Here is a 24,071-nt window from a genome sequence, read left to right on the forward strand (position 1 = left end):
ACTTATTTTCATATTTTGACTAAAATAACCTTCACTTTTTAATTTATAACAATAGTATATTTTTTATTTAAGAGTATTTATGTTTTTTTTTGAAACTGATCATAATATATTAAATAGTGGGTATTTATGTTAATTTATCATTAATTTTTTTTTTCTCTTCTCACTTTTCTTTTCATATTCTTTCCAACCAAACAACTGAAAAATCAAGTCACTTTCAATCTTTTTTTCTCCCTTTTCTTTCTCACTTTTCTTTTCTAACCAAACAAAGCAGTCAAAAATTGAGTCTATGGTCAAATGTGCGGTGAAAACCAGAGGCATTGTCAATTTATCCATGTAGTTTTCATTGCTTGGCTCCAGCTTATGCAAATTACAGACGATGATGTTGATGGCTTGATGCTACCCATTAGAGTTCCAACACTTTTGAATGCCCATGAAGCGGGCAAGAGACCAAATTTTGAAATGACCAACGGAAAACAAGGGTAATGTTACATTGTTCATCACAAGCTAACGAAAACGAAAATATGGTAAGTTGTACTTTTTAATATTAGCTTATCATTATACATGTAGAATCAGCGAAGTTTAGTAAGTTCTGCCGAGAACTTTTTCTTACCATTCCATATACAGAGACACCAATGCAAAAATTAATATATGCTGTACATGTTAATTCCCCAAGACGAAAAAACATCGTTTCCCTACTTTACTGTATGTCTGTATTGCATCAACTTTTCTATTTCTATAATTCTATACAGATACAAGCATGCGATGCTCATTTGGTCCTAAGTGCATCAGTTAGCAGTCATTTATTATTTTTAATTTGTTCTGGTCAGTTATTTGGGAACCTAGTAGCAGTCAGTTATTTTGGCATCATATTGTCAGGCTTGAAACATCAGCTTATTCTACCTTTTCCTCGAACCAATATCTGCTTCTGTTCGGTGAGACTCATTCACTGATAGAGGACCCGTGGCGTTTGATCATATTGATCCATTAAATGTAATCTTGAACTCTGTTGAGTGAGTCTCACCGATTTGGAAATTTCAGATCAGTAAGATTGTGGCACAAACTATTCAGCTGAGAATGAATAATTCAGTGAGACACTGGTTGTTTTCCATAAATCATAATCCTCTTGGGGGAGGCTGGAAATAGGGATGCTGCAGTGCCTCATCAACACTAAGCCGATCCTCCTACAATTTAAACAGAAGCCTTCATCAGAAGCAGCATTAACCAACTAAAGAAGTGATTAATATTAGCCGTATGCTCTCTCTCTGTCTCCACCCTCATCCTTTTTTTTCTCTTTTGATCCACATAGACAACTACAGCAAGCTTTTAAGTGACAAATTGACTGAAGAAAGAGTAAGAAGCAACATTATTTTCTTTGTGGGACTAGACAGAAGATCATCAATCAAACTATTATAAATGAACATATCCTCCCTAACGAGCTCCACATCAGGCAATCAAACTTTGATGCTAAGACCAGGATCCCAAACAATTTAGATTGTTTCTTATATCAAACTGTTTCGAAAGTTAGAAGCTAAGAGAAAAGATCTAAAAAATGACAAAATCAACTGTAATAACTAATCGGGAAACTTACTGGGTCCCAGAGTAATAGATGGCGCACTAAGCGTAGAGCCCAGACATTTGAAAAACTGCAAGAAGAAAACATTTGCACCATCAGAGAAGACTAGACATATATCATACCATGATAAGAATGAAAACTTCTGAAGTTAGGCGGCTAACCCTATTTTAAGAGGATCTCTATTCTTAATTTGACGAGAAAAGAATTCTTCAGAGCATTTCCAGGATGCAGGTGAAACTCCAACCTATATTGACAAAGATGAAAGCTTAATTAGGTCAATATATGTTCAAAAAAGAAAGTTGGAAGGCAATGTGTTTCTGATAGATAAACCATTTGGAATGGACTAATCTAGAAACATGCATTCACAAGTCTTCCACAAGGGAGTGAAATCCGAGGTGGTATGCGTGTTGTTTCAGACTACTTCAAATTGTGTATGATGGGCTCAATGCACATGGAGATTTAAATGATTTATCCTTAGAAATGATTTACGATTAGACATTATTACATTATCTGATTCATGTGGCTGGTTCAACCAAGTAGGAAAAGGCTTTTGTATAGTTGTTATCATTATTTTCTTTGTTGAGAGTAAATCAAATTCTATATTGACATTCTTAAGAAAAACTAGCATAAAATGCAACAAGTTATTACCACCCTATTGCAACAACTCAAACTAGAATAAGCCCAATATGCAGACCAATAAATATTTTGAGTATTATGTTTATGCCTCTGCATGTCTCCATGGTCGGGTACGCTTGTGTATAAGAATGTGCAAGCCCTAAACCCCATCATACATAAGAATCTGAACTCTTTTCTTTTATTGATTTGGAAAAGCCATAAGATAGAGTACCTAAAGAGGTTTTATGGAAGCCTCTAGAAAAGGAAAGAATTCAGATTGTTTATATTTAAGCAATCAAATATATGTGTGATGAGCCATGACAGCTATAAGAACAAAAGGTATTGATACAAAAGATTTCTCAATAACTAAAGATCTGCACCAACGGACAACTTTAAGCTCTTACTGTTTTATCTTGATTCTAGACATGCTGACTGAACATATCCAAGAGACTCTGCCATGGGGCATGCTTTTTGCGAATAATATTGGACCAGGCGGGGCACAAGCTGCCCTATGACCGCCCACGACACCAATAGAATAGGGCGAGACATCAATTGTGGAGACACGGGCGATGATGGACGGTCTGATGGTCTATCGTCTTACTGGTGGTCCCACTTGCTAGCTGGAAGATTCTTTTGGGTTTGTCTTATTTGCATAGGGATTTGGGCCTTGGCTGTAAGGCCCAAATGTAAGAACAATCTAGATGAGGACCACACCCTCTATAAAAGGGAGGTCTTACCTTGTATCTGACAACTTTACTATCATTAATGAGAATATTTCCTCTTTATTACATCATTTCTACATTTGTGCTCTGCTAGGGCTAGTCTTTGTACCTTTTATACCTAGATAAGCCCTAGTACGGAACAAATATAGTCTTAGTTGAAGAGTAGATAGGAAATAAGTAAAAAGTTAAGAGATATGAAGACAAGGCTTTCACTTAAGTATAAGAAAAACAAAGCATATAGAAACAAGACCGGCCTTATGTTAAACTTTCTTTAGGCCCCTAATCCCTTTCAGGCTCCCATAATATATTTTAAAATTATTACTATTTTCTTCTTAAAAAAAAGGACATAGTTTATGGGCAATCTTAAATATATTTTTCTAAGATATAGCCCTCTTAATCAGTAATGATGTTATTCATGTCATTAGTTGATTCTTCTCATCTCATTAATCCTAATTAAAATTCATATGTTCCATTGTTTAATAAGGTGAACACAGGGATATATCAAAACCACCACAATACTATATCATAAATGCTAATCACCTGTTTAATATTGACTAACGTTGTAAATGCATCACACTATTTTAGGATAGAATACTTCATGATTTACTTTTTCTTCAATAAATATCATTGTATACTATGTCATTATTAGGATAGATTTATTCCCTTTTTCCCTTGATTTTCATTGATTATGATTCATGTACGCCTATAAATACTAGAGCTTGTATAGTTGTATATTGTAAAATTAAATAACTTCATAAAATTACTAATTGTTCATCCCTTTACTAGGCTATTACTTATTGGTGAAGTACAAATGTAGTACAAAGAATGAGGTACATAGTACATATGGGTCATGCTCATATACTCTCACTGATCTAATTCAAGACCATAAACTTAAAACTTAACAGCAAACCTCTACTCCCATGCTTCCAAAACCATAAATTTTGAGTTTTACCTTTTCTTTTATTTCTTAGTACTCAATAGATTGAGATTATTATCAAAATTATGAGTTATTTTCCAATCTAATCTTTATAATGTCTCAACAAAAAGTTAAATGGATTGGCTTTATTATTTATTTTAAAAAATATGTTTACTAAAATTTATTATGATAATGGAATAAGTGATTTGGCATCCTAAAAAGTAAGATAGAATAACTTAAAATAAAATTGCAATAATGGTATATTCCAACCCCACTTTGTGGCAAAAACTTGTTTTTTGTTGTATATGATGGTCTATTCTCTCCTACAATATTTTCCACGCCAAAATACTTTCTTTTTCCAAATATAATATGAACATTAATGTTTAATGTGCTACTATAAACTAATTCAGAATAATATAAAATCACATATATAAGCATTCAGTACTATCTCATCATAGGTAGTAAACTGATAATGAAATATGTCAACTTTTAACATTTTCCTGAAATTGCATGAACTATGCCAATAAAGCTACTAGTAAACAGTTTGTTTTGTTTTGATTTTGATTTAAAAGTGTTATTTCTGTAATAAACCGTCATGTACTAGCATGCAAATTTTCAATGAAGTCTAGATCAAGGTTACTTGACCTTTGAATAATTGGGCCAGGCATGTTAATATCAATATGTTAGTAGACATTAAATAATCCTAGGAATTTGTATTCAGCCATCTTTAAGGCATGTTATAAAATTCCAGATATGAGAGGTTTTTATTTTTTAAACTGAGGAAACCCTCTTATTATAGCTTCTTTTCAATCTATCTTACTTCTCTTTCCAAATTATATTTTTGCCTACTGCCTATCATCTTCTGCCGAATTAGATTTGGAGAGCTCTAAGCATCTGAGCTTTGGAGATGCAGTCATGCAGATAATCCTTGCAACTTGTCTGTGATGAAAATTAACTCTACAGGAATCAATTAAGCCAATATATTTACAATATAGCCAAATATTTTCCATTGTGAAAATAAAAGATGTCAATCAACATTGTGCGCTAAGACAAGACTAATTTAAGATGGTAAACTTACTTGATTCGTTGTGTGATACTTTTTTGAGGCACTACCAGAAATTCCAGGGACTAAGATGCACAATTCCATGAATGATCTAAGTCTGTCACCACATTAATAAAATAAATAATGTTATAAATATAGAGCGCAGAGGTTCAAAAGATTTGATGAATCTTAAATTTTCTCACCAAGACTGTTAGAAATATAAAATAAAATCCTTTATGGGTCTTCACTCAATAGCTTAAGACTCTATATCCAAGTGGTTTGAAGTTCGATCTTTGTAGCCCCCACTATTCTAATAAAAACAGTTAAAGTTCAGCACAAGGTAGGTAGGCAGGTGATTCTCCACACTTCAAACTCAATGGACTCTTCCAAGAGGGGGCATGTCAAAAATGTAATATCATTCATGTGTAAACTTTACCCAATAGCTTAAGTTTTTGGGTTAGTTGGTTAATGACACCAACAATTATGTAAGTCTTCCTAATAGAGACAACAATGCTAGAGTTAAACCATCAACTACTTGGAAGCCGAAGAAGCATGAGTTTATAGTGTAAGTGCCTGATTGCCTGCACATTAGTCTTGGTCTTGGAGGAGACTTAATTTTCAACTGTTACACGAAACCTTAAAAACGTATGAGACGATGGGTTGATGGCAGAGAAAATAAGAAAATGCCTCGGAGGTTTTCAATACTAAATACCTAATATAGATAACCTAGGGAGAATGCAACACAAAAACAGGAAAATGATTATCAAACACCCCAGATGCTAGGACCTCTGAACTAGGGGTGGAAATAAGGCCAGGCTATGTCAGGCTTTGTACGGCCCAAGCCTGGCCTGCATCTTAATTTTGTGGCCCAAGGCTGGCCTTGAGCCGTCATAGGCCAAAATTTAAGTATTGGCCTGGCCTTTTAGATGGCCTGACTTGCTAGCCTGTTTACAACTATTTAAGATTACAAATCATGTGTCTTTCCCTTTCTCTGATATCGTCTATCCTCATGATATCGAGTTGCAAGCTCTTTTACTCTCTCCCTCGATCTGAAGTTTGAACCTTGCGAACCTCCAATTGCTTCTGAAGTGTTTGTCGTTGCTGTCACTAAGGCTCTGATTTTCAAAAGCATTTTATACTTCTTCCTCGATATTTCGTAAATGGAAATAATGTAGGAGAATGTCAGAGTAAGCAGCCAAAGCATGTATTATCCCCTTCTTCCTTGACATTTCATAAATGCAAAGACTACCACCAAACTTTAGAAACTTAAAACAGAACACTCAGCATTGAGCTACTAGTCTAATTCACAGTTGTGTTTCCGATTAAAACAACAAGCAAACAAGCTGGTGAAGAAGACATCTCTGGGAAAAGAAATTAGAAAATCAACCAAGGATTGCATTCATTTTGACCTTTAAACAGCCCATGAATACCCTTTTGGCTGCCTTTTTGGCTTAAAAGAAGATAGAAGTACTATAAAAGGTCATCTAAAGTTCCAGGCATTAAAGAATGTTAGTATTACAGCCTTCTTAAAGACAAACTTACTTGTATGCCAGTTTCTTCACATCCTCATTCCAGCCCTCAAGATGGCGGTCCAAAAGAGCACGTGTTAAAGCATTTATCTGGAAAACATTTGGTGTACCTAAGACCAACTCTAACATCACAACACCAACACTCCACATGTCATATCTGTGATAGCAGAGAGATTGCTTTAACTATTGTGGCTAATAATAGTGTCGAAATCTATCAAAAGATCAAGCAAAATCTTAAGAAGAAAATATTGAATACAAGATGCTGAATTCATGCAAAACAAGACATACTTCATCGTTGAGCTTGTTGACCCTTGAAACCATGTGGCATTTAGTAAAGCTTCAGGAGCTGTATAGTCATAAGTTTGTTCATCTCTGAAGATAAACGAAAAGAATAATAAAAAAGTAAGTTCATTAAATAGATTATCAGTATGTAGAAGGAGCAGTAAGATACCTAGAAGGCCCTGTAGAACCATATAAATGCTTTAATGTGAATTCATCAATTCCACTTCCAAAGTCAATGATACGCCTAAATGTAAACAGTAAAAGACATCAAATTCATCAGACAAACCAGTAAATTATGCACACAATAGCCAACCAAACAACTGATGACCAAATCAAGTTTTAAAGTTAAGCAATAACCTACTTTTCTTGCTACCATTGTCAAAGACTCAAACCAATGATTATGACTTGCTACCATGTAGTTACTTGAACATATTAACAGAGAGGTAGAGCTGAAAGATTTTGAAATATGCTCAAGTGTGATATCGCACTTTCCAACTAATGCAAATTGCAGGGAAAAAAATGTAGTATTCCTGAGCCAATTTGAATGTTAAATATTAAGAAGAGAGGTTCCATACGCAAGAAGCCTTTTAGACACACCAAAAACTATGTTACTAGAAAAGATAAGGAGAATAGTAAAAGACTTCTGATCATTCTTCTAAATGTTATCAAAATTAAATACACAGTTCATATGAAAAATAGGGATTGAACCACAATTGAGCTAAACAAAAGCAGGATACTAAAATAAGAATAAATACTTCACTGTACATTTTGGTAGAAAAATTATTAACTGTTGTTGGAATCTCTTTCAAGCATCTCCCTGTCTCCTGATCTTCAAAGCATATCACCATATTCTCTTCAAAAATAAAACATCTAGTGTCAGTCAAAGTATACAAAGAAACAATTTCTTTCAAATAAACATTTCATTATAATAAAATGAAATTCAAACATAACATACATCAAAGGATCAAGGATAGCAATCTTGTTATGGACTATATACATAAAGGACAGGGCCAACAAAAGTATAGTGTTTTAACAACTAGGCTTTATCCCACAAAGATAATTTTTTAATCAAATTACCAGTTTTAGTTTGAGCTTAATGTGTTGGAGCAAATATAAGAACCCAAAATGCTGACAGATCAACTAATTGGATTTATTATACAAGCACAGTAACAGGTCGGTTTCCATAAAACAGTCCACTAAGCATTTACACAAATTGGATAATTTACGTAGAAATTTAGCAATGCCAACTAATTGATATCCTTTGTAAAAAAATATTCTATCCATCTCAACATATACATGTACATCACATAGGCACAACAAACCACCCCCAAGTCTTACCAGGTTTAATGTCCCTGTGTGTGATATTGCGATCATGACAGGACTTGAGCGCCAATAGCTGAGCAAACAAAGAAAGAGGATTTGTCAAGAACATATAGTAAAGGCTAACAGGCAATAACCCCACAGAACCTACATTGAACACATACCAGCTGCCAGATAAGATTGCGCATTTCCTCTTGCCCTTCTTCGGTCGTTTTCATCCAATGCCACCACTTTGATGGACGTAGTATCTGAACATGTTTTACTTGCTCAGGTCTTTCTTTCTCAGAAGAATCAGATGCATCTTCCACAGTATATATAAGTTTTGACAATGACACTCCTTCATAATTGAATACAAGCCATATCTCATTGGATCGAGACTCAAATGACTCCACATATCTAGCAATATGGTTCAAACCTTCTTCATATGCGGATCTTTGCGGTCGAAATTTGTTTGGAAATGAATCATCTGAACCAAATTGTGATGTTTCCAAGACACAGTTTGATTTTCCAGCTGATAGTAGATCTTCAAAGCATGTAGAGGCATTTAAGAAAGTTTCTCCAAAATACTTCTCCCTCAGTCCACTTAAGTAAACAGCAGAGCCTCTCTCTACCTGTTTAGTACATTTAAGAGTTAGGCATGCTAGATGCTTTCATGTGCATAATTAAAATACAGTGCCTCCTGAAAATAAAGTTTCCACTTAGCAAGTCATAGAAAGTGTTAGCATCTCAAAGCAACTAAACCACTAACTAACGGGGTACCTATCATAAACAAAATAGTCCCAATCAAAAGAAGGGAGGTATGCTTACTGCTTAGACTTAGTGTTTTGTATCTTTTATTTGTGTTAGGGAAAATAACCGAACAGCCAAACACAAAAGATAGGGATATGTCTGGAAATAACTGAATATTAAGCTTAAACGAACCAAGAAGGTAAACCTTCTTACAAGGGAAATCCCTTACAAGTTATATGCATGGGATACAAAACTTAATTCGTTGTAATCTAAGTATTTCAAATTTATTCAAAATAAAATTAATGAAATTAAATATGATATAAAAGTCAGATTTTGATTTATAGTGATAACTCCATAAGACTAAAGAATGAACATCTAATTAATAGATTTTTTTTTGCTGAAAAAGAAGAGCATCACATTTGAGATAAAAAAACATAGAAATGGAGGACTAAACACCAGGATCCAAAGAAAACAATAGAAGCTGAAGAAGAACAAATTTTAATTAAAAGAATAAAGCAAGCAGCTTCCTCTCAGGCTGAATAATCCAAATAGCAACACAATAATCCAATTTCAAGAAATGTTTATTCATCTTCAGAAATATATAAAGACTAAGGACTGGGGGGGGGGGGTGCACTTTGTACAAATAATGTGGCAGATTTAATGTATGTTATGATGATAATCATGCTGACAGACAAAAAAATAATACAGGTATCAACTCCTTTCTCAAGTAAACAGTGCATTTTGACCCCTAAAGGGATCCTATAATACATTGAAACCATAAAAATCAGTTCTATTTCACTCAAATGTATTACCATTATACGTTTCAAAATGTAGAGGGTGTAATTAGAAGGCCCGTCCTGCCAATCAGTAGTAGTTGAGCTGCTGTTTATATTATTGTCATCCTTGCTCATTTTTGCACCATCATTACCTTGATTACAGTTCCAATGAAAAGCCAACCATACTTCACCATATGATCCACGACCATAACTCTTCTTCAATACATACCTACACACCAAAGTGTATATTTACTTGTTGGGCTAAAGAAAAACATAAGCATCAAATTTTCCAAAACAATATTCACTTACACCATGTCACATAATTGTAATAATGATAGTACTGACCATCTACATAAGAGAATCTTGAAACCATATGGACTTGAAAAGTAAATATTCAACAAGATATTATCCTCATAAGCATCAAATTTGCCAAAACAATATTCACTTACACCATGTCACATAATTGTAATAATGATAGTACTGACCATCTATATAATGCTGTGTTTGTTTGTAGGGAATATGGCAGGAAGGAAGTTATAAGGAAGGAAGTTGGCTGGAAAACAGTGTTTTCCATGTGTTTGGATGACACGGGAAAATGAGGGGAAGGGAAGAATGACACATGGGCCCCACGAAAAAGTTTTCTCTCCCACAATGGGAAGAAAACTGACACAACACAGTGTCTTCCTCCTCTATCCTTATGCCCCTTCAACCATTGTCTTTTGCAAACTACCCAGTACCCACGTGTTTTTTTTTTTGAAGTTTCAATTACAATATTGTTTATGTTTGCAAAAAAAAAATTACAATGTTTATTTTGTTGTTTTTTTATTCAATTATATTGTGAAGTAAGAAAAAAAAATTACGCTGTGCCTTCGTCTTTGTAAAAATAATTTTTCAAATTTATACATTTAATTTATGATATTATTTATATGATAAAAAATAATAGTTTAATGATAAGTATTTTTGAAAGATTAATATATACACACACATACAAAGCACAAGGGGATGAAATGGTAATTTTACATCACACTCATTTTTCTCTTTCCTACTTTTCCTTCTACTTTTCCTACATTTTCACTCAATCCAAACAACTTCAAAATCAACTAATTTTCCGTTAATATTCATTCCTTTTATAATTTTTCCTCTTATATTCCTTCCCCTCATTTTCACCTCTGCATCCAGACAGAGCATAAGAGAATCTTGAAACCATATGGACTTGAAAAGTAACTATTCAACAAGATATTATCCTCCTCTATCTTATACTACGAACAATATTCATGTGTCAATGCATTCGAAGAAGATAGATTTACCTTAAATCAGGCATTGAATAATCAGAAGACCCATTATTGGAACCAGTATCATTTAAAGGAATGGATCCGAGAATACCAATAAAACTGGCAAAGCCTTCAGGATTAATGCATTGGTCTTTGGCTTCACTGACAGTGGGACCAAGGTGAAAGCAAAAGTTTTGCTTGTTGTACAAGTTTACAGGACCATCTAATGCTGAAAGGAATCAACCAGAGTATTGGATTTCAACAGATAAATTCAACCAAACACACAAAAAAAATGCACCTTAAATAACCTAACATCTTCGCTTACCAGCATGAAGGGCATCTGGTGGAGGGGGAGGTAGCTCATACAAATGGTCTTCCCTGTCAGTTTTTTTGGCAGGCCCCTTAGAGTCCACAAGTTCATCAAGATTCTCAGATAAATAAAAACATCCAAAATCACCATGATTCCCTTCAACCTATCAAAAAAGTAAATTAAGAGGTATTCATTCCGATTAATTTTGAACAAAGGGATCTCTGCTTGAAAGTGAAGCAATGATTTATTATGACAGTAAAAGAGTACACAGAAGGATGGAAATTTATTCTAGAGGAAACACACATAATGAAGATAAACTCCCAATTAATGAAATCTCACACATCTATCACAACACGAAAACGGACCTTATTAAAGAAAAAAAAATCATTTTATTGGCAGTATATGTTACAGGTTTCAGTCTTTCAGAACATAAAAAATGCTTAAAAATCAGCCATGTATGCATTAGATAATACAAAACATACATCTCACCACCAAGAGTGTGACAAAATTGATTTATCAAATAATGTGCACAGAAAAACATGAGTCTCTAGTCTCAGAGAAGGGTACAAAGAGGTTACATTAGTTTGCAGTCTACAAGCTTCTAGAAAAAGCTTCTCTAAGACTATATATAGTAGATGTGTTACAAAGATAGAACAGTATAGAGAGAGAGAAAGAGAAAAGAGAGAGAGAAGTTTGATCTGAATGAAACAGAACTGAATTATTGATTGTGATTACAAGAGTAGCTCTTCTATATAAAGAGTTACATTAGTTTGCTTACAATAGGAGATACTAACTACTCAAACTAACTTGTACAGCTGTCATAACAGAAACTAACTGCCTCCAAGGGCAGGATCCCATACACTTGAGTACACAATACTCCCATACACAAACATACTCTAATATGATAGTATGCAGAAATCAGATTAGAAAACCAGAATACAATTTTCAGACTCAATTCTACTTGCTTCTCCTCTTTCTCTCTCCATCTGCATTTCTAACAAATTAGTTTGAACTTTGAACAATTGTGTTGAGGGACTGGGAAAGAGGACCGAGGGATAGAGTAGAGCCCCTGATAGAACAAATATGGCTAAAATTTCAAGAATTTACTGGAAAGCAGGTTGGTCCTCTTCATTCCGTTCAAAACATACAAATCACTTCCAAGACAGCTAATCTTCTACCCCCAGCAACCTTGGTCGGCCCTTTCTGAAGTGGCTGGAAGGGGGGGACATTTTTTTTTTTTTCGGATTTTTTTTTTTTTTTTTTCAGGTTGACGGCTGACCTAGGAAGGTTGAGAACCTAGGCTCTGATACCATGTAAAGAGAAAAGACTAAGAGAGAGAGAGAAAGAGATATTGTAATGGGATACACTGCAAGGTGCAACCTCCCTCATATATATAATACTAGGTTAAGAGTAGTACAACATGTAGTACAAAGTACATATGGGCCTGGCCCATAGACTCTACATCTAACCCTAACTCTTAACATAATCCTTAATGCTAACACTCCCCCTCAAGCTGGAGCATAGATATTAATCATGCCCAGCTTGTTACAAATAAAATCATTACACACCCCATTCAAAGCCTTTGTAAACACATCTGCAAGTTGATCGCCTGTTCTAACATAAGAAGTAGATATAAGGTTCTGTTGAAGTTTCTCACGAATAAAATGGCAATCCACCTCAATATGTTTAGTTCTTTCATGAAAAACTGGATTTGATGAGATATGTAGGGCAGCCTGATTATCACACCATAGTTTCATTGGAGATATCCTCTCAATTCCCATCTCACTCAAGATTTGTCCTACCCACATAAGTTCACAAGTAGTTTGAGCCATAGCACGATATTCAGCTTCTGCACTAGATCGTGCCACCACATTTTGCTTCTTGCTTTTCCAAGAAATTAAATTACCTCCCAAAAATACACAATAGCCAGTGGTGGATTTTCTATCCATAGGAGATCCTGCCCAGTCAGCATCTGAAAATGCCTCCACTCGCATATGTCCATGATCCCTGTACACGATACCTCTTCCTGGAGCTTTCTTCAGATACTTGACAATGCGAATCAATGCTTCCCAATGTGCGTCTGTCGGGGAGGACATAAACTGACTTACAACGCTCACTGGGAAGGCAATATCTGGTCTGGTAACTGTCAAGTAATTCAACTTACCCACCAATCTTCTATATTGCTGTGGGTCATTGAAAGGAACTCCTTCTGCTGTAAGTTTCATTCCTGGTTCCATAGGGGTCTCACATGGTTTAGATCCCATAAGACCAGTCTCAGCTAGCAAATCCAAAACATACTTCCTCTGAGATATCATAATCCCATTCTTCGAGTACATAACTTCAATGCCCAAAAAGTATTTCAGAATTCCAAGATCTTTGGTCTGAAACTTCATCTGAAGGAAAGTCTTCAAGTTGCCAATTCCTTCACTATCACTACCTGTAATCACAATATCATCAACATAAACAACCAATAAAATGCAGCCTTTATTAGTTTGCTTGAAAAACACAGTGTGGTCACTCTCGCTTCTTCGTAAACCAAACTCCATAACAACATCACTGAATCGTCCAAACCAGGACCTAGGTGATTGTTTTAGGCCATACAATGATTTCTTGAGTCGACACACTTTCCCACACTCCCCCTGAGCAACAAACCCGGGTGGTTGCTCCATGTATACCTCATCCTGTAAATCACCATGTAAAAATGCATTCTTCACATCTAACTGGAACAAAGGCCAATGATTAGTAGCAGCAAGAGAGATGAGAATGCGAACAGAGGACAATTTAGCAACAGGGGAAAAAGTATCAGTGTAGTCGACCCCATATGTTTGAGCATATCCCTTAGCAACCAACCGAGCTTTCAGGCGAGCCAGAGAACCATCAGGGTTTACTTTAGTAGTGTAAACCCACTTACACCCAACAACTTGTTTCCCTGCGGGTAAAGGGACCAAATCCCAAGTCGCATTATGCTCAAGGGCCAGCATTTCCTCCTCCATAGCCTGCCTCCAACCAGCATGTGATAAGGCATCTGAAAGAGACTTAGGCACAGACACAGAATCTAAGGCAGCAACAAAAGACTTAGAGGCAGGTGACAATTTATTGGAAGTGACATAAGAAGAGATGGGGTAAGAGCAAGTGCGTTTACCTTTACGTAAAGCTATAGGGAGGTCCAAATTATCATGAGGGTCTGAAGACACCAGAGGAATTGAAGGTAGAGATTGAGTATCCGGTGGAGGAGCACTACTCTTCGGCCTGCGACTATATGTCTTCTCATAAAATTGGAAACCTGTACCAGTAGTAGTCTGTGGAGCAGGGGAAGTAGTGATATAAGTTAAGAAGGTGTCTTCTGACTCACATACCGGGAAAGAGGAGGGCAACCACCCCGAGAAGGAGCAGTCCTCAAAGAATGTAACATCAGCAGAGACAAGGTAGCGACCAAGAGCTGGAGAGAAACACCGGTACCCTTTCTGGGTACGAGAGTAACCCAGGAACACACACTTTAATGACTTCGGATCCAACTTAGTCACTTGAGGCCTGACATCAAGAACAAAACAGGTGCAACCAAATACTTTTGGAGGCAAAGGAAACAAAGAACATGACGGAAACAAGACAGAATAAGGAATAACACCATTTAACACAGTGGATGGCATGCGATTAATTAAATATGCAGCAGTAAGAACTGCATCAGCCCAAAAACATTTCGGAACTTTCATCTGAAACATCAAAGCACGAGCAACTTCCATAAGATGCCGGTTTTTACGCTCAGCCACCCCATTTTGTTGTGGTGTAACAATGCAAGAAGACTGATGAATCATGCCATGTTTATCCATAAAAGTACGGAATGGTGAAGAGAAGTACTCTTTGGCATTATCACTACGAAGAATACGTATTGGACAGTTAAATTGAGTACGAATTTCAGCACAAAAGTTGCAAAATATAGTGAATAACTCAGATCTGGATTTCATTAAATATAACCATGTTGCACGAGAATAATCATCCACAAATGTGACAAAATACTTGTAACCTAATTTAGAAGTTACAGGGCATGGCCCCCATACATCAGAGTGGACAATATGAAATAAAGACATAGCTCTTTTATTCAAACGAGGTAAATAAACACTACGATGATGTTTAGCAAACTGACAAGACTCACAAGAAAAATTTGATAAGGACTCCAATTGAGGACACAACTTCCTAAGAACTCCTAGAGATGGGTGACCGAGACGACCATGAAGCTGAAAAGGAGACACGCTACTGGTACGATAAGCTGTGGATGCCTTCGAGACTCCTTCGTCTAGTAGATACAGTCCATCAGATTCTCTTCCTCTACCAATAATCCTCTGTGTCGACAGATCCTGAAACACACAAGAATCCGGAAAGAAGGTTACTGAACACTTTAATGAACGGGTTATTTTGCTAATTGAGAGAAGATTACAAGGAAACTGAGGTAAATATAGCACAGAGGACATAGGTAAGGTAGAAACTGGGGTGGTACACCCACTCCCCTTAACACGAACAATGGACCCATCAGCAAGGGTTACAGACGAATGAATACTAGAGGAACTAAATGACGAAAAAATACCTGAATCCCCTGTCATATGATCAGTAGCGCCGGAATCAATGATCCAACGCCGTGAGGTAGAGGATAGACACACAGTAGGATTACCTGTTTGGACAAAGGTAGCTGTGGAGGAGGAAGGTGAGGCTAACTGCTGTGAGATCTGAAACTGTGTATATCTGGCAAACTCATCATCACTCATAACCACTGTACGCTTTTCTGGTTGTGTTTGGATAACATCTGACTGGGAAACGTTGTTGGCAAAGCGATTAGGAGCTGACTGTTGAAAATGTTGTTGGTGCTGTTGAGAATTGGGACATTGATTCTTGTAATGACCCAGTTCTCCACAACTATAACATTGGATCTGTCCGGAACGTCCACCACGACCTCTAGCACCACCACGACCTCCTCGGCCACCACCACGTCCGCCACGAAAGCCTGAATGGGCCGCTAAAGCAGAGCGATCTGAAGTATCAACATCTGAAGCAGGTTTGGGCTTCTCAAAAGAGGACTGCATGACTCGAGAGAAGACAACAGTGAGAGTATCCACCTGCTTGCTCGACAAAATCTGAGACCGGACCACCTCAAACTCCTGATCAAGGCCAGATAACCAACTCAATGCTATCAATTTCTTCTGTTGGGCTAGCATATCCTCTTTTGTCTTGCAAGATAGGAGAGAAGTCAGTTCCTCAGCATATTTCTTGAATTCCAGAAAATAATCCATCAACTTACGCTTGTCCTGTTTCGGACGAAATATCTGCTGCAACAGAGCATAGATGCGATTCAAATTATCAGCTTTCCCAAAAATAAATTGGAGAAACTCCCATAACTCCTTCACTGTTTGACAATGAGTAATCACAGATTGTGTCCGCTTATCAACAGAATTCACCAATAACGCCAGAATGCGTTTATCATCCATCTTCCATTTCGCCGCTGCCGTTGCGTTTGTAGGACAAGACCCCGTCAAATGCTCATCCTTTCCCATTCCTCCAAGGCTGACCTCCACCAAATACTTCCACTCCACATAGTTCTCACCATCCCCATCAAGCTTGATGTCGGTGAGTTTGGACGAAGTAGTCATGAACTCGGTGACTGGGGTCTTCCCTTCACCATTTGTCTTAGAGTTGTCTTCAGCCATATCTCAGAGAGGAATCACTTAAGAAATAAAAGAAACTCAATACTCAGCGAACAATATGAACGCTGGTTACTAACAGAAAATGCACGTTTCCACCTGTAGAGCACACCGAAACACACCGTCGCACGTCGAAACGTCACCAAATCACCACCGACGGCTGTGAAAATCACTGGGCGTTCCTCAGACAGCAAAGACGCCCTGCTCTGTACCTGAAACGTACGCTATCTGGCTCCGAAACAGCACCTTCGCGATTACTCACATAAACCGCGATTTCGGCATTCTGCCGATTTCTTCAAGATCCGGCCGCCAAAAAATTTTTCCTACCCCCAGCAACCTTGGTCGGCCCTTTCTGAAGTGGCTGGAAGGGGGGGAATTTTTTTTTTTTTTCTTCAGGTTGACGGCTGTGACGGCTGACCTAGGAAGGTTGAGAACCTAGGCTCTGATACCATGTAAAGAGAAAAGACTAAGAGAGAGAGAAAGAGATATTGTAATGGGATACACTGCAAGGTGCAGCCTCCCTCATATATATAATACTAGGTTAAGAGTAGTACAACATGTAGTACAAAGTACATATGGGCCTGGCCCATAGACTCTACATCTAACCCTAACTCTTAACATAATCCTTAATGCTAACATATCACAACACGAAAACGGACCTTATTAAAGAAAAAAAAAATCATTTTATTGGCAGTATATGTTACAGGTTTCAGTCTTTCAGAACATAAAAAATGCTTAAAAATCAGCCATGTATGCATTAGATAATACAAAACATACATCTCACCACCAAGAGTGTGACAAAATTGATTTATCAAATAATGTGCACAGAAAAACATGAGTCTCTAGTCTCAGAGAAGGGTACAAAGAGGTTACATTAGTTTGCAGTCTACAAGCTTCTAGAAAAAGCTTCTCTAAGACTATATATAGTAGATGTGTTACAAAGATAGAACAGTATAGAGAGAGAGAAAGAGAAAAGAGAGAGAGAAGTTTGATCTGAATGAAACAGAACTGAATTATTGATTGTGATTACAAGAGTAGCTCTTCTATATAAAGAGTTACATTAGTTTGCTTACAATAGGAGATACTAACTACTCAAACTAACTTGTACAGCTGTCAAACAGAAACTAACTGCCTCCAAGGGCAGGATCCCATACACTTGAGTACACAATACTCCCATACACAAACATACTCTAATATGATAGTATGCAGAAATCAGATTAGAAAACCAGAATACAATTTTCAGACTCAATTCTACTTGCTTCTCCTCTTTCTCTCTCCATCTGCATTTCTAACAAATTAGTTTGAACTTTGAACAATTGTGTTGAGGGACTGGGAAAGAGGACCGAGGGATAGAGTAGAGCCCCTGATAGAACAAATATGGCTAAAATTTCAAGAATTTACTGGAAAGCAGGTTGGTCCTCTTCATTCCGTTCAAAACATACAAATCACTTCCAAGACAGCTAATCTTCTACCCAAGTTTTCTCCTCCAACAACAAAAACAGTGCTAAAAGCTAGCTTCACAACTGACTCAACCACAATTTTGAAGAATCACAGCATAAGAGTTCCCTGACTTTAATACTCAAAACAATTATCTTAAAAATTGACAAAAATGCTATCAGTCTGTTCAGAAAAACAACTCATTTCTTAATTCTATCAGGACATTCAATTAATGAGATAAGCAAACAACATATGGAGAAACTAAAATATTAACTTTCCATGGATCCATACCAATATTCGCTTAAACTTGGTATCTACCAAATGAGGATGCTCCAAGTGGATTAGTTCAGATGACATGCCATGAGCTGAGCAAGTCCCAAATAACAAATAAATTGATAAGCATCAGCAGCAAGAACACAAGCTAGGAAAATGAATAACCAAATTAAATAACTTCAGCAATAATTTAAGTTCCCTGCAGAGCACATATCATGGCAAACTTGATTTTCTTCTTTGAAGTCAAACATGACATATTGTTATATACAAACTCACACCACATATATTATTCGTTATAAAAGGTTAAGTTAGTAAAACTGTCTATAATTAGAACAAGCACATATAACCACTGCATCATGCCAATTATATACGCATCTGCGAGTGCTATTGCATGTGACTCAGATGTTCTTTAAATATCTGAACAAACTGAAGATAATCAAATAACAGATTGGCAGATATACAATGTCACCTTAAATGACACCCAAAAAATTGCTAATTAGTGGTTAGGTTAGCACATAGAATGTAATTTAATGAAGTAAATTCATGCATAGTAGAAGCAATTATCAACTACAATAAACTAATTCAATTGAATTTCAACCATTTAATATTAGTATTTCAGTCAAGTTAGACTGAAACAAATGCAATCTCTCCTGAAAATATCAATTTTAGTGTCTTTCCATACCTTTATCATCCTTCTCTAAGTAATTGTATGGCCCAATTTTTTGTGTCCAAGATTCATAATTTAAATGACACGGAATTTCCTGAACTGGAGCTCCTTTTAGACCTCATTGCCTTGTTTTCTCACCCCAAATAAAGGGTTTTGGTTGTTTGATCCTTCTGGGGCATTTTTATTTTTTTGTTCAGATCCTCACTCATTCCTTGAATAGGGATCTTCATGAAAACCCCTGTTGGAAATCCAAAGCTCCATCTAAGGTCAATATTTATGTGTACAGTGTCCCTTAATAGAAATAATACTGATGAAAATGTTGTGGGTTCATAGGTGCATGATGCTCTTCCCCCTACTATGTGGGCCCTGGGTGGTGTTTGCACATAATCTTTTCCATGTCTGCTCTTATATTTCTACTGGAGTTTTTTTTATAGAACTCCTTATTTGGCATTTTCAGTGAAACGGGGTGTGCCCTAGGTCCCTGGACCAATTCTTGATTAGATTTCATGGTTTTGATTGAAGTAAAAAGGGAAACTTTTGAGGCATGTGCAATTTATGCTACAGTTATTTGGTGCATTTGGTTGGAGCGGAACTCTCATAGTTTAAGGAGGTTTCTTTGCTGCATCACTTGATTTTGGATAAGATTAGGAATTTGGTGTAAACCCTTTCACTAATAGATATTATAGGAATTGGAAAACTTCGTTACATTGATCATCTCTTTTTTCTCGTTTATTTTATTTATCCTTTCATTTAGGATCATCCTCCTTTACAAATTCTCTCTCTCTCTCTCTCTCTCTCAATAAAATTCTCCTTGTTTTAGAAAATAAATAACTTACCTTAAGTTTGTGAAACTTAAACATCCATCCATGTGAAGTAGTATAAAAGTTTGTGTGGAGGAGCAGGGGTATATGGGAAAATAATTAAAACATGGGAAGTAATTCTTGATAAAAAATAAGATAAGGGATACACATGCAATATCCAAAAGAAGGAAGCATAGGTTTCAAAAACTGTTGGAAAGGTAAGGGTAACAACGGATGTTTGGAACAGTTTTTCTGAAGCTTATTTGGGTCTTAATTTATGACATAAGTGCGTAAGCTAGTGTGTAGCTAAGATTATAAAATAGCTCATGACCTATCTATAAACACTTTTGAGCTCATTTCAATAAGCTTCGGAAATAAGGTTATGAATAAGCACTTATTCGATAAGTGCATAATTATGCTTTTAACCCAAATGCACTTGTAGTCTTTAGATTAATTTCCTATTAAATGACAAAAGTGAACCTAACCTTGATGACATTACCATATTCTTTAGATCATGTATACTATAAACTACTATGCATAAATAACAGCAAGAAGGAGGAGATCTTGAGGAAATGAGTCAAGGTTGAAAGTTTCATCAGCCCAAAAGACATACCTGAGTTTCTGGAAGAGGGTTCCTGCAGACCAAATAATGGGAAACCTGTATCCTTCTTTTCAGTGTAGCTTCTATGTGAATTTGTGGAAGATTTGGCAGATTCTAGAGGAATGACAACTGCTGCCATATTGTCCATACTGCCCTTTTTGAAGGCAGTATTGACTATAAAATCTGCCAATGAATAGGAAGATGAAGGGGCACACTCTGATCTCATGTTACTGAAACGGTGTACTTCCCACAGCAAATCACAGACATCCTGCACGCTCATCTTCTCAAATACACCATCAGATGCAACCACCAAATAACTATCATTAGCAGTCAGAGGCTGCCAATCAGTCACTTCAGGTGCAGATATAACACCATAACTGTTGTCAATTCATTGTAAGAAATTCATTAGAATTTCGACATAAAAGTTTAGATTGTAAAGAAAGCAGTCGTCCTAAAATCTTAAATTGTTAATCTCGTGCATACACTTGTCTTCTAGCCTTGACAAACCGCATGCCCGCCCCTAAATTTTTGCAATTGAATATTAAGACAAGAAAATGAGCTGCTTCAAATTTAAATATCCAATCTGAACCACCAACAAAAAAACATTTGCACATAATACGAGTCTGCTGCTTGAAATATATATATGCTTTAGCCATAAGCTAGGGATGTATGAAAACGATTTCTACTGAACCTACCTTTTAAAGAACACGTCACCAATAGCCCGTGTAATAGCCAGCTGACCATTTACGCGAGGCAAACCAGCCCAATATATAACTTGACCACCAGCTTTTTCCACCCGCATTCTTTCATCATCTCTGTCTGGATGATGATCACTGGTCAACTCCTTTACTACAAAATGAGTGAGTCCATGAGAAGAAGCCAATCTGTACTTTTCACGATCCCACACAGAAACAGAACCATCATGCTCTTTCTGCCTATATAGCCTTAATAATGAGGCTACACATAAGGAACTAAAATCAACAATTGTCTAGTCATGTTTCTTTAAAATGAAAAGGTAAGCTAGTCCCCAGGTCATAACCACATGTCATATTAGGGCAAAAGAAAAGAACCCAATGATAAACCCGTTTGACATTGAAAGTTTGATTAAACACCATAATCTTTCTCACCTTTAGCCTCTCTAGGAGACTGAAAATTTTCAGAGCACAAGAAGGCCTTGGAGTCTCCAATATTGGCAACCAAAATTTTATCATCTGCAACCAGTACAATGGTTGCTGTAGATCCTGAAGGAAGATTATTTCTTGAGGCTTCCTTCATAGTTCAATTAAAATACGTCAATACAAGAACACGTAGGAAAAAGCATCATATAGAGCTTTGTAAAACTGACCAGAAAGTCAAAATTACCTCAGAAAATTTTGCATCAATATCATGGATTGCTCTCAACAAGGCTTCCTTCAAAATTTCCAAGTGAAAAGAGTCATCAAATTTTGAAGTAAGTGTATACTGAAACCTGGAAAAATATTTATCGTTCAGACAGGCATACAAATGCGAGGAAAAAAAAAAGGAATGTAAAACTAAATGCTCATTGAAACACTTAGTCCACCAGAAAAACCAACAAACCAAATAAAAAGTGGCATATGCATACAATCCAAAGCATGGCAACTTATCTTTAGAAGCGAGTACGGTTCTCCCAACAGCAGAACCAAACACACTACTAGTAGTGACTAGTGAGTAATGTGGACATCCAAAGTCAAAATTTATCCACACAAAATTTGCTATCTACCTATATATGCATTTCTAACTTAAGTATATATGTTTATAATGAGTTCATTAACAAGTCACCGAAAAGTTCAATCCATACTACTAGAGATTCGAAACCACCTTTCGGAATGCAGTTCATGCCCTTGCAAACCTAGAATCTCTTTCCATCTATGCAATAGTTTAACATGATCACGATCTCTCGTGTGAAGCATCGTTTCCGTCGACGACGTCTTTGATATAACAGAATAAGCAGCATCAAGAAGAAAATAAGTATGCAGAACGAAATACTCGACCAAAAGCTTCGACGCCATCTCACTAGCTTCTTCACCGTTATGACCATCGAAAACCGCCACAATCCCAACCGCAACCTCCTTGATCCCAACGGCACCTGTTCCACAATCAAACGCAGAGAAATTCGGAATTCGGAACAAAGCTTCTAGAACACAAATCGAATGAGAGAGGGGAATTTGGATAGCGTACCGGGGAAGGGAATGCGAATATCGAGGAGGCAGAGAGCGCGATCCTCTTGAGATTTTCTGCGGCCTTGGAGCACGGCGGATTGGCAACGCGCGGTGGTTTGGGGAGGAGAATCGTTGTAGTCGGAGAGCTTCCAGCGGGGGCATTTTGGGGATTGGAAGACCGCCGGAGCACCGCCGGTTTTGTACACCGTCAAGCATGTGGAGGATTCTCCGAGAGCGAAGGGGAGTGTGGCGGAGAGCAGAAACCCTAACGCGAGTAATAGGTGATGTAATGATGAAATGTTATTCTTGCTTACCATGTTTGGTGATTCGGTGAAGAAACTGAAAGGGTTCGCAGCATGATGCACATTCCTTTCGGCTGAATTATCAGTTTTTGTTGTTATTGTGGCGCCAAATACAGATTTTGCTAGAAATTGAGTGAGCAAACAGCACACAACTACTTTGATCATACTGAAAGAAACTAGTGTGTTAGTTTAGATGTCCAACCATGACTCAATCTTCCTAATTCATATTTAGAGCAAAATTGAAAAAAATTAAATCTAGCAATTCAGCACTAAATGCACTACAGTCATATAATTTGAACATCTTTGCTCCAGAAGTGTGGCTTCAGAAAGCTACAATGTAGTAACTGCGAGTAATCTTTCAGCAACAACGAAGCGGTCGGTGCCGAAGAGCTTTCTTTTGGCGTGCTTTCTTAGGTTTGAAAATCCGAAGTCTTTTCGCCATGTAATTTGTTAACTTTGGCCTCACTTTTGGTATCAACAATAGTCGTTTTGACGCTAACACTTGATAACTTCTTTGACATTGTTTCAGATGAGCCGAATGGACTTCGTCGGATGTCCCTTTTCTTTATCTTGCGAAGTTAATGCTGCTTTCTAGTTTGGATATTTCATACGGTGTGAACATTTTCGGCTCCAGTTTAGCTTGATTTTGATCATTTCAAGTTTGTTTGTGCCGAATCCATTCCACGATTCATATTGCGCCGAATTGTAATTTTTATCATTGGTGGTTTTACTTTAGACATCATGAATTCGGCAAAAGTGAATTTTACCACCAATCGTCAAATGTGAATACTATCAAAAAAAGTGAGATAAAAATAGAAAGTTGAGTCGCGGTAGTTGTAAAGAGAAGGTGTAAAGTGTTAGTCTATTATCCAATAAAATGTCTCAATGTGCCTCCCAACCAATCAAAATATTTGTAAAATCAGCACGGCAACCAGAACCAATGTTTTCATACCACACTCACGGGGTCCTCCTCCCCCATCACAATGCCCCTATGTAACTTCCAGAATTTTCCAAACCAAGGGACCATCCACTCAACATC

At 36.9% G+C, this 24,071-nt stretch overlaps 1 protein-coding gene across 4 annotated transcripts; it reads right to left on the bottom strand.

Annotated features, from left to right (window-relative positions):
• Nucleotides 1-520: 520 nt before the first annotated feature.
• On the bottom strand, nt 521-23,736 carry LOC130717044 (uncharacterized). 4 transcript variants are annotated; one of them, XM_057567145.1, is made up of 20 exons: nt 22,750-23,736; nt 22,390-22,657; nt 21,913-22,018; nt 21,678-21,815; nt 21,246-21,394; nt 20,563-20,927; nt 18,501-18,574; nt 11,101-11,248; nt 10,812-11,004; nt 9,541-9,733; nt 8,164-8,610; nt 8,018-8,075; nt 7,445-7,532; nt 6,849-6,923; nt 6,686-6,769; nt 6,411-6,554; nt 4,905-4,986; nt 1,735-1,817; nt 1,589-1,643; nt 521-1,181 (listed from the first exon to the last, which is right to left on the bottom strand). In XM_057567145.1, the coding sequence occupies exons 1-20, from the start codon at nt 23,195-23,197 to the stop codon at nt 1,113-1,115; spliced, it is 3,267 nt and encodes a 1,088-aa protein (XP_057423128.1). In that variant the 5' UTR covers nt 23,198-23,736; the 3' UTR covers nt 521-1,112. The 4 variants fall into 4 exon arrangements, with proteins under 4 accessions (XP_057423128.1, XP_057423126.1, XP_057423127.1 ...); XM_057567143.1 differs by having other exon boundaries at nt 21,246-21,507; nt 21,678-21,819; XM_057567144.1 differs by having other exon boundaries at nt 21,246-21,399; nt 21,678-21,819; nt 22,750-23,735.
• Between the last annotated feature and the right edge of the window lie 335 nt (nt 23,737-24,071).

The sequence above is a fragment of the Lotus japonicus genome, chromosome 5 (assembly GCF_012489685.1).
Source record: "Lotus japonicus ecotype B-129 chromosome 5, LjGifu_v1.2".
Taxonomy (NCBI): domain Eukaryota; kingdom Viridiplantae; phylum Streptophyta; class Magnoliopsida; order Fabales; family Fabaceae; genus Lotus; species Lotus japonicus.

Bases quoted from the DNA above. Each gene is read 5' to 3' on its own strand.
- LOC130717044 (XM_057567143.1), bottom strand. From the start codon at position 23,197: ATGATCAAAGTAGTTGTGTGCTGTTTGCTCACTCAATTTCTAGCAAAA. The intron at 22,658-22,749 runs GTACGCTATCCA...ATTGTGGAACAG, and splicing joins TATTCGCATTCCCTTCCCCG to GTGCCGTTGGGATCAAGGAG. The intron at 7,533-8,017 runs GTAAGACTTGGG...TTATTTTTGAAG, and splicing joins ACACAGGGACATTAAACCTG to AGAATATGGTGATATGCTTT.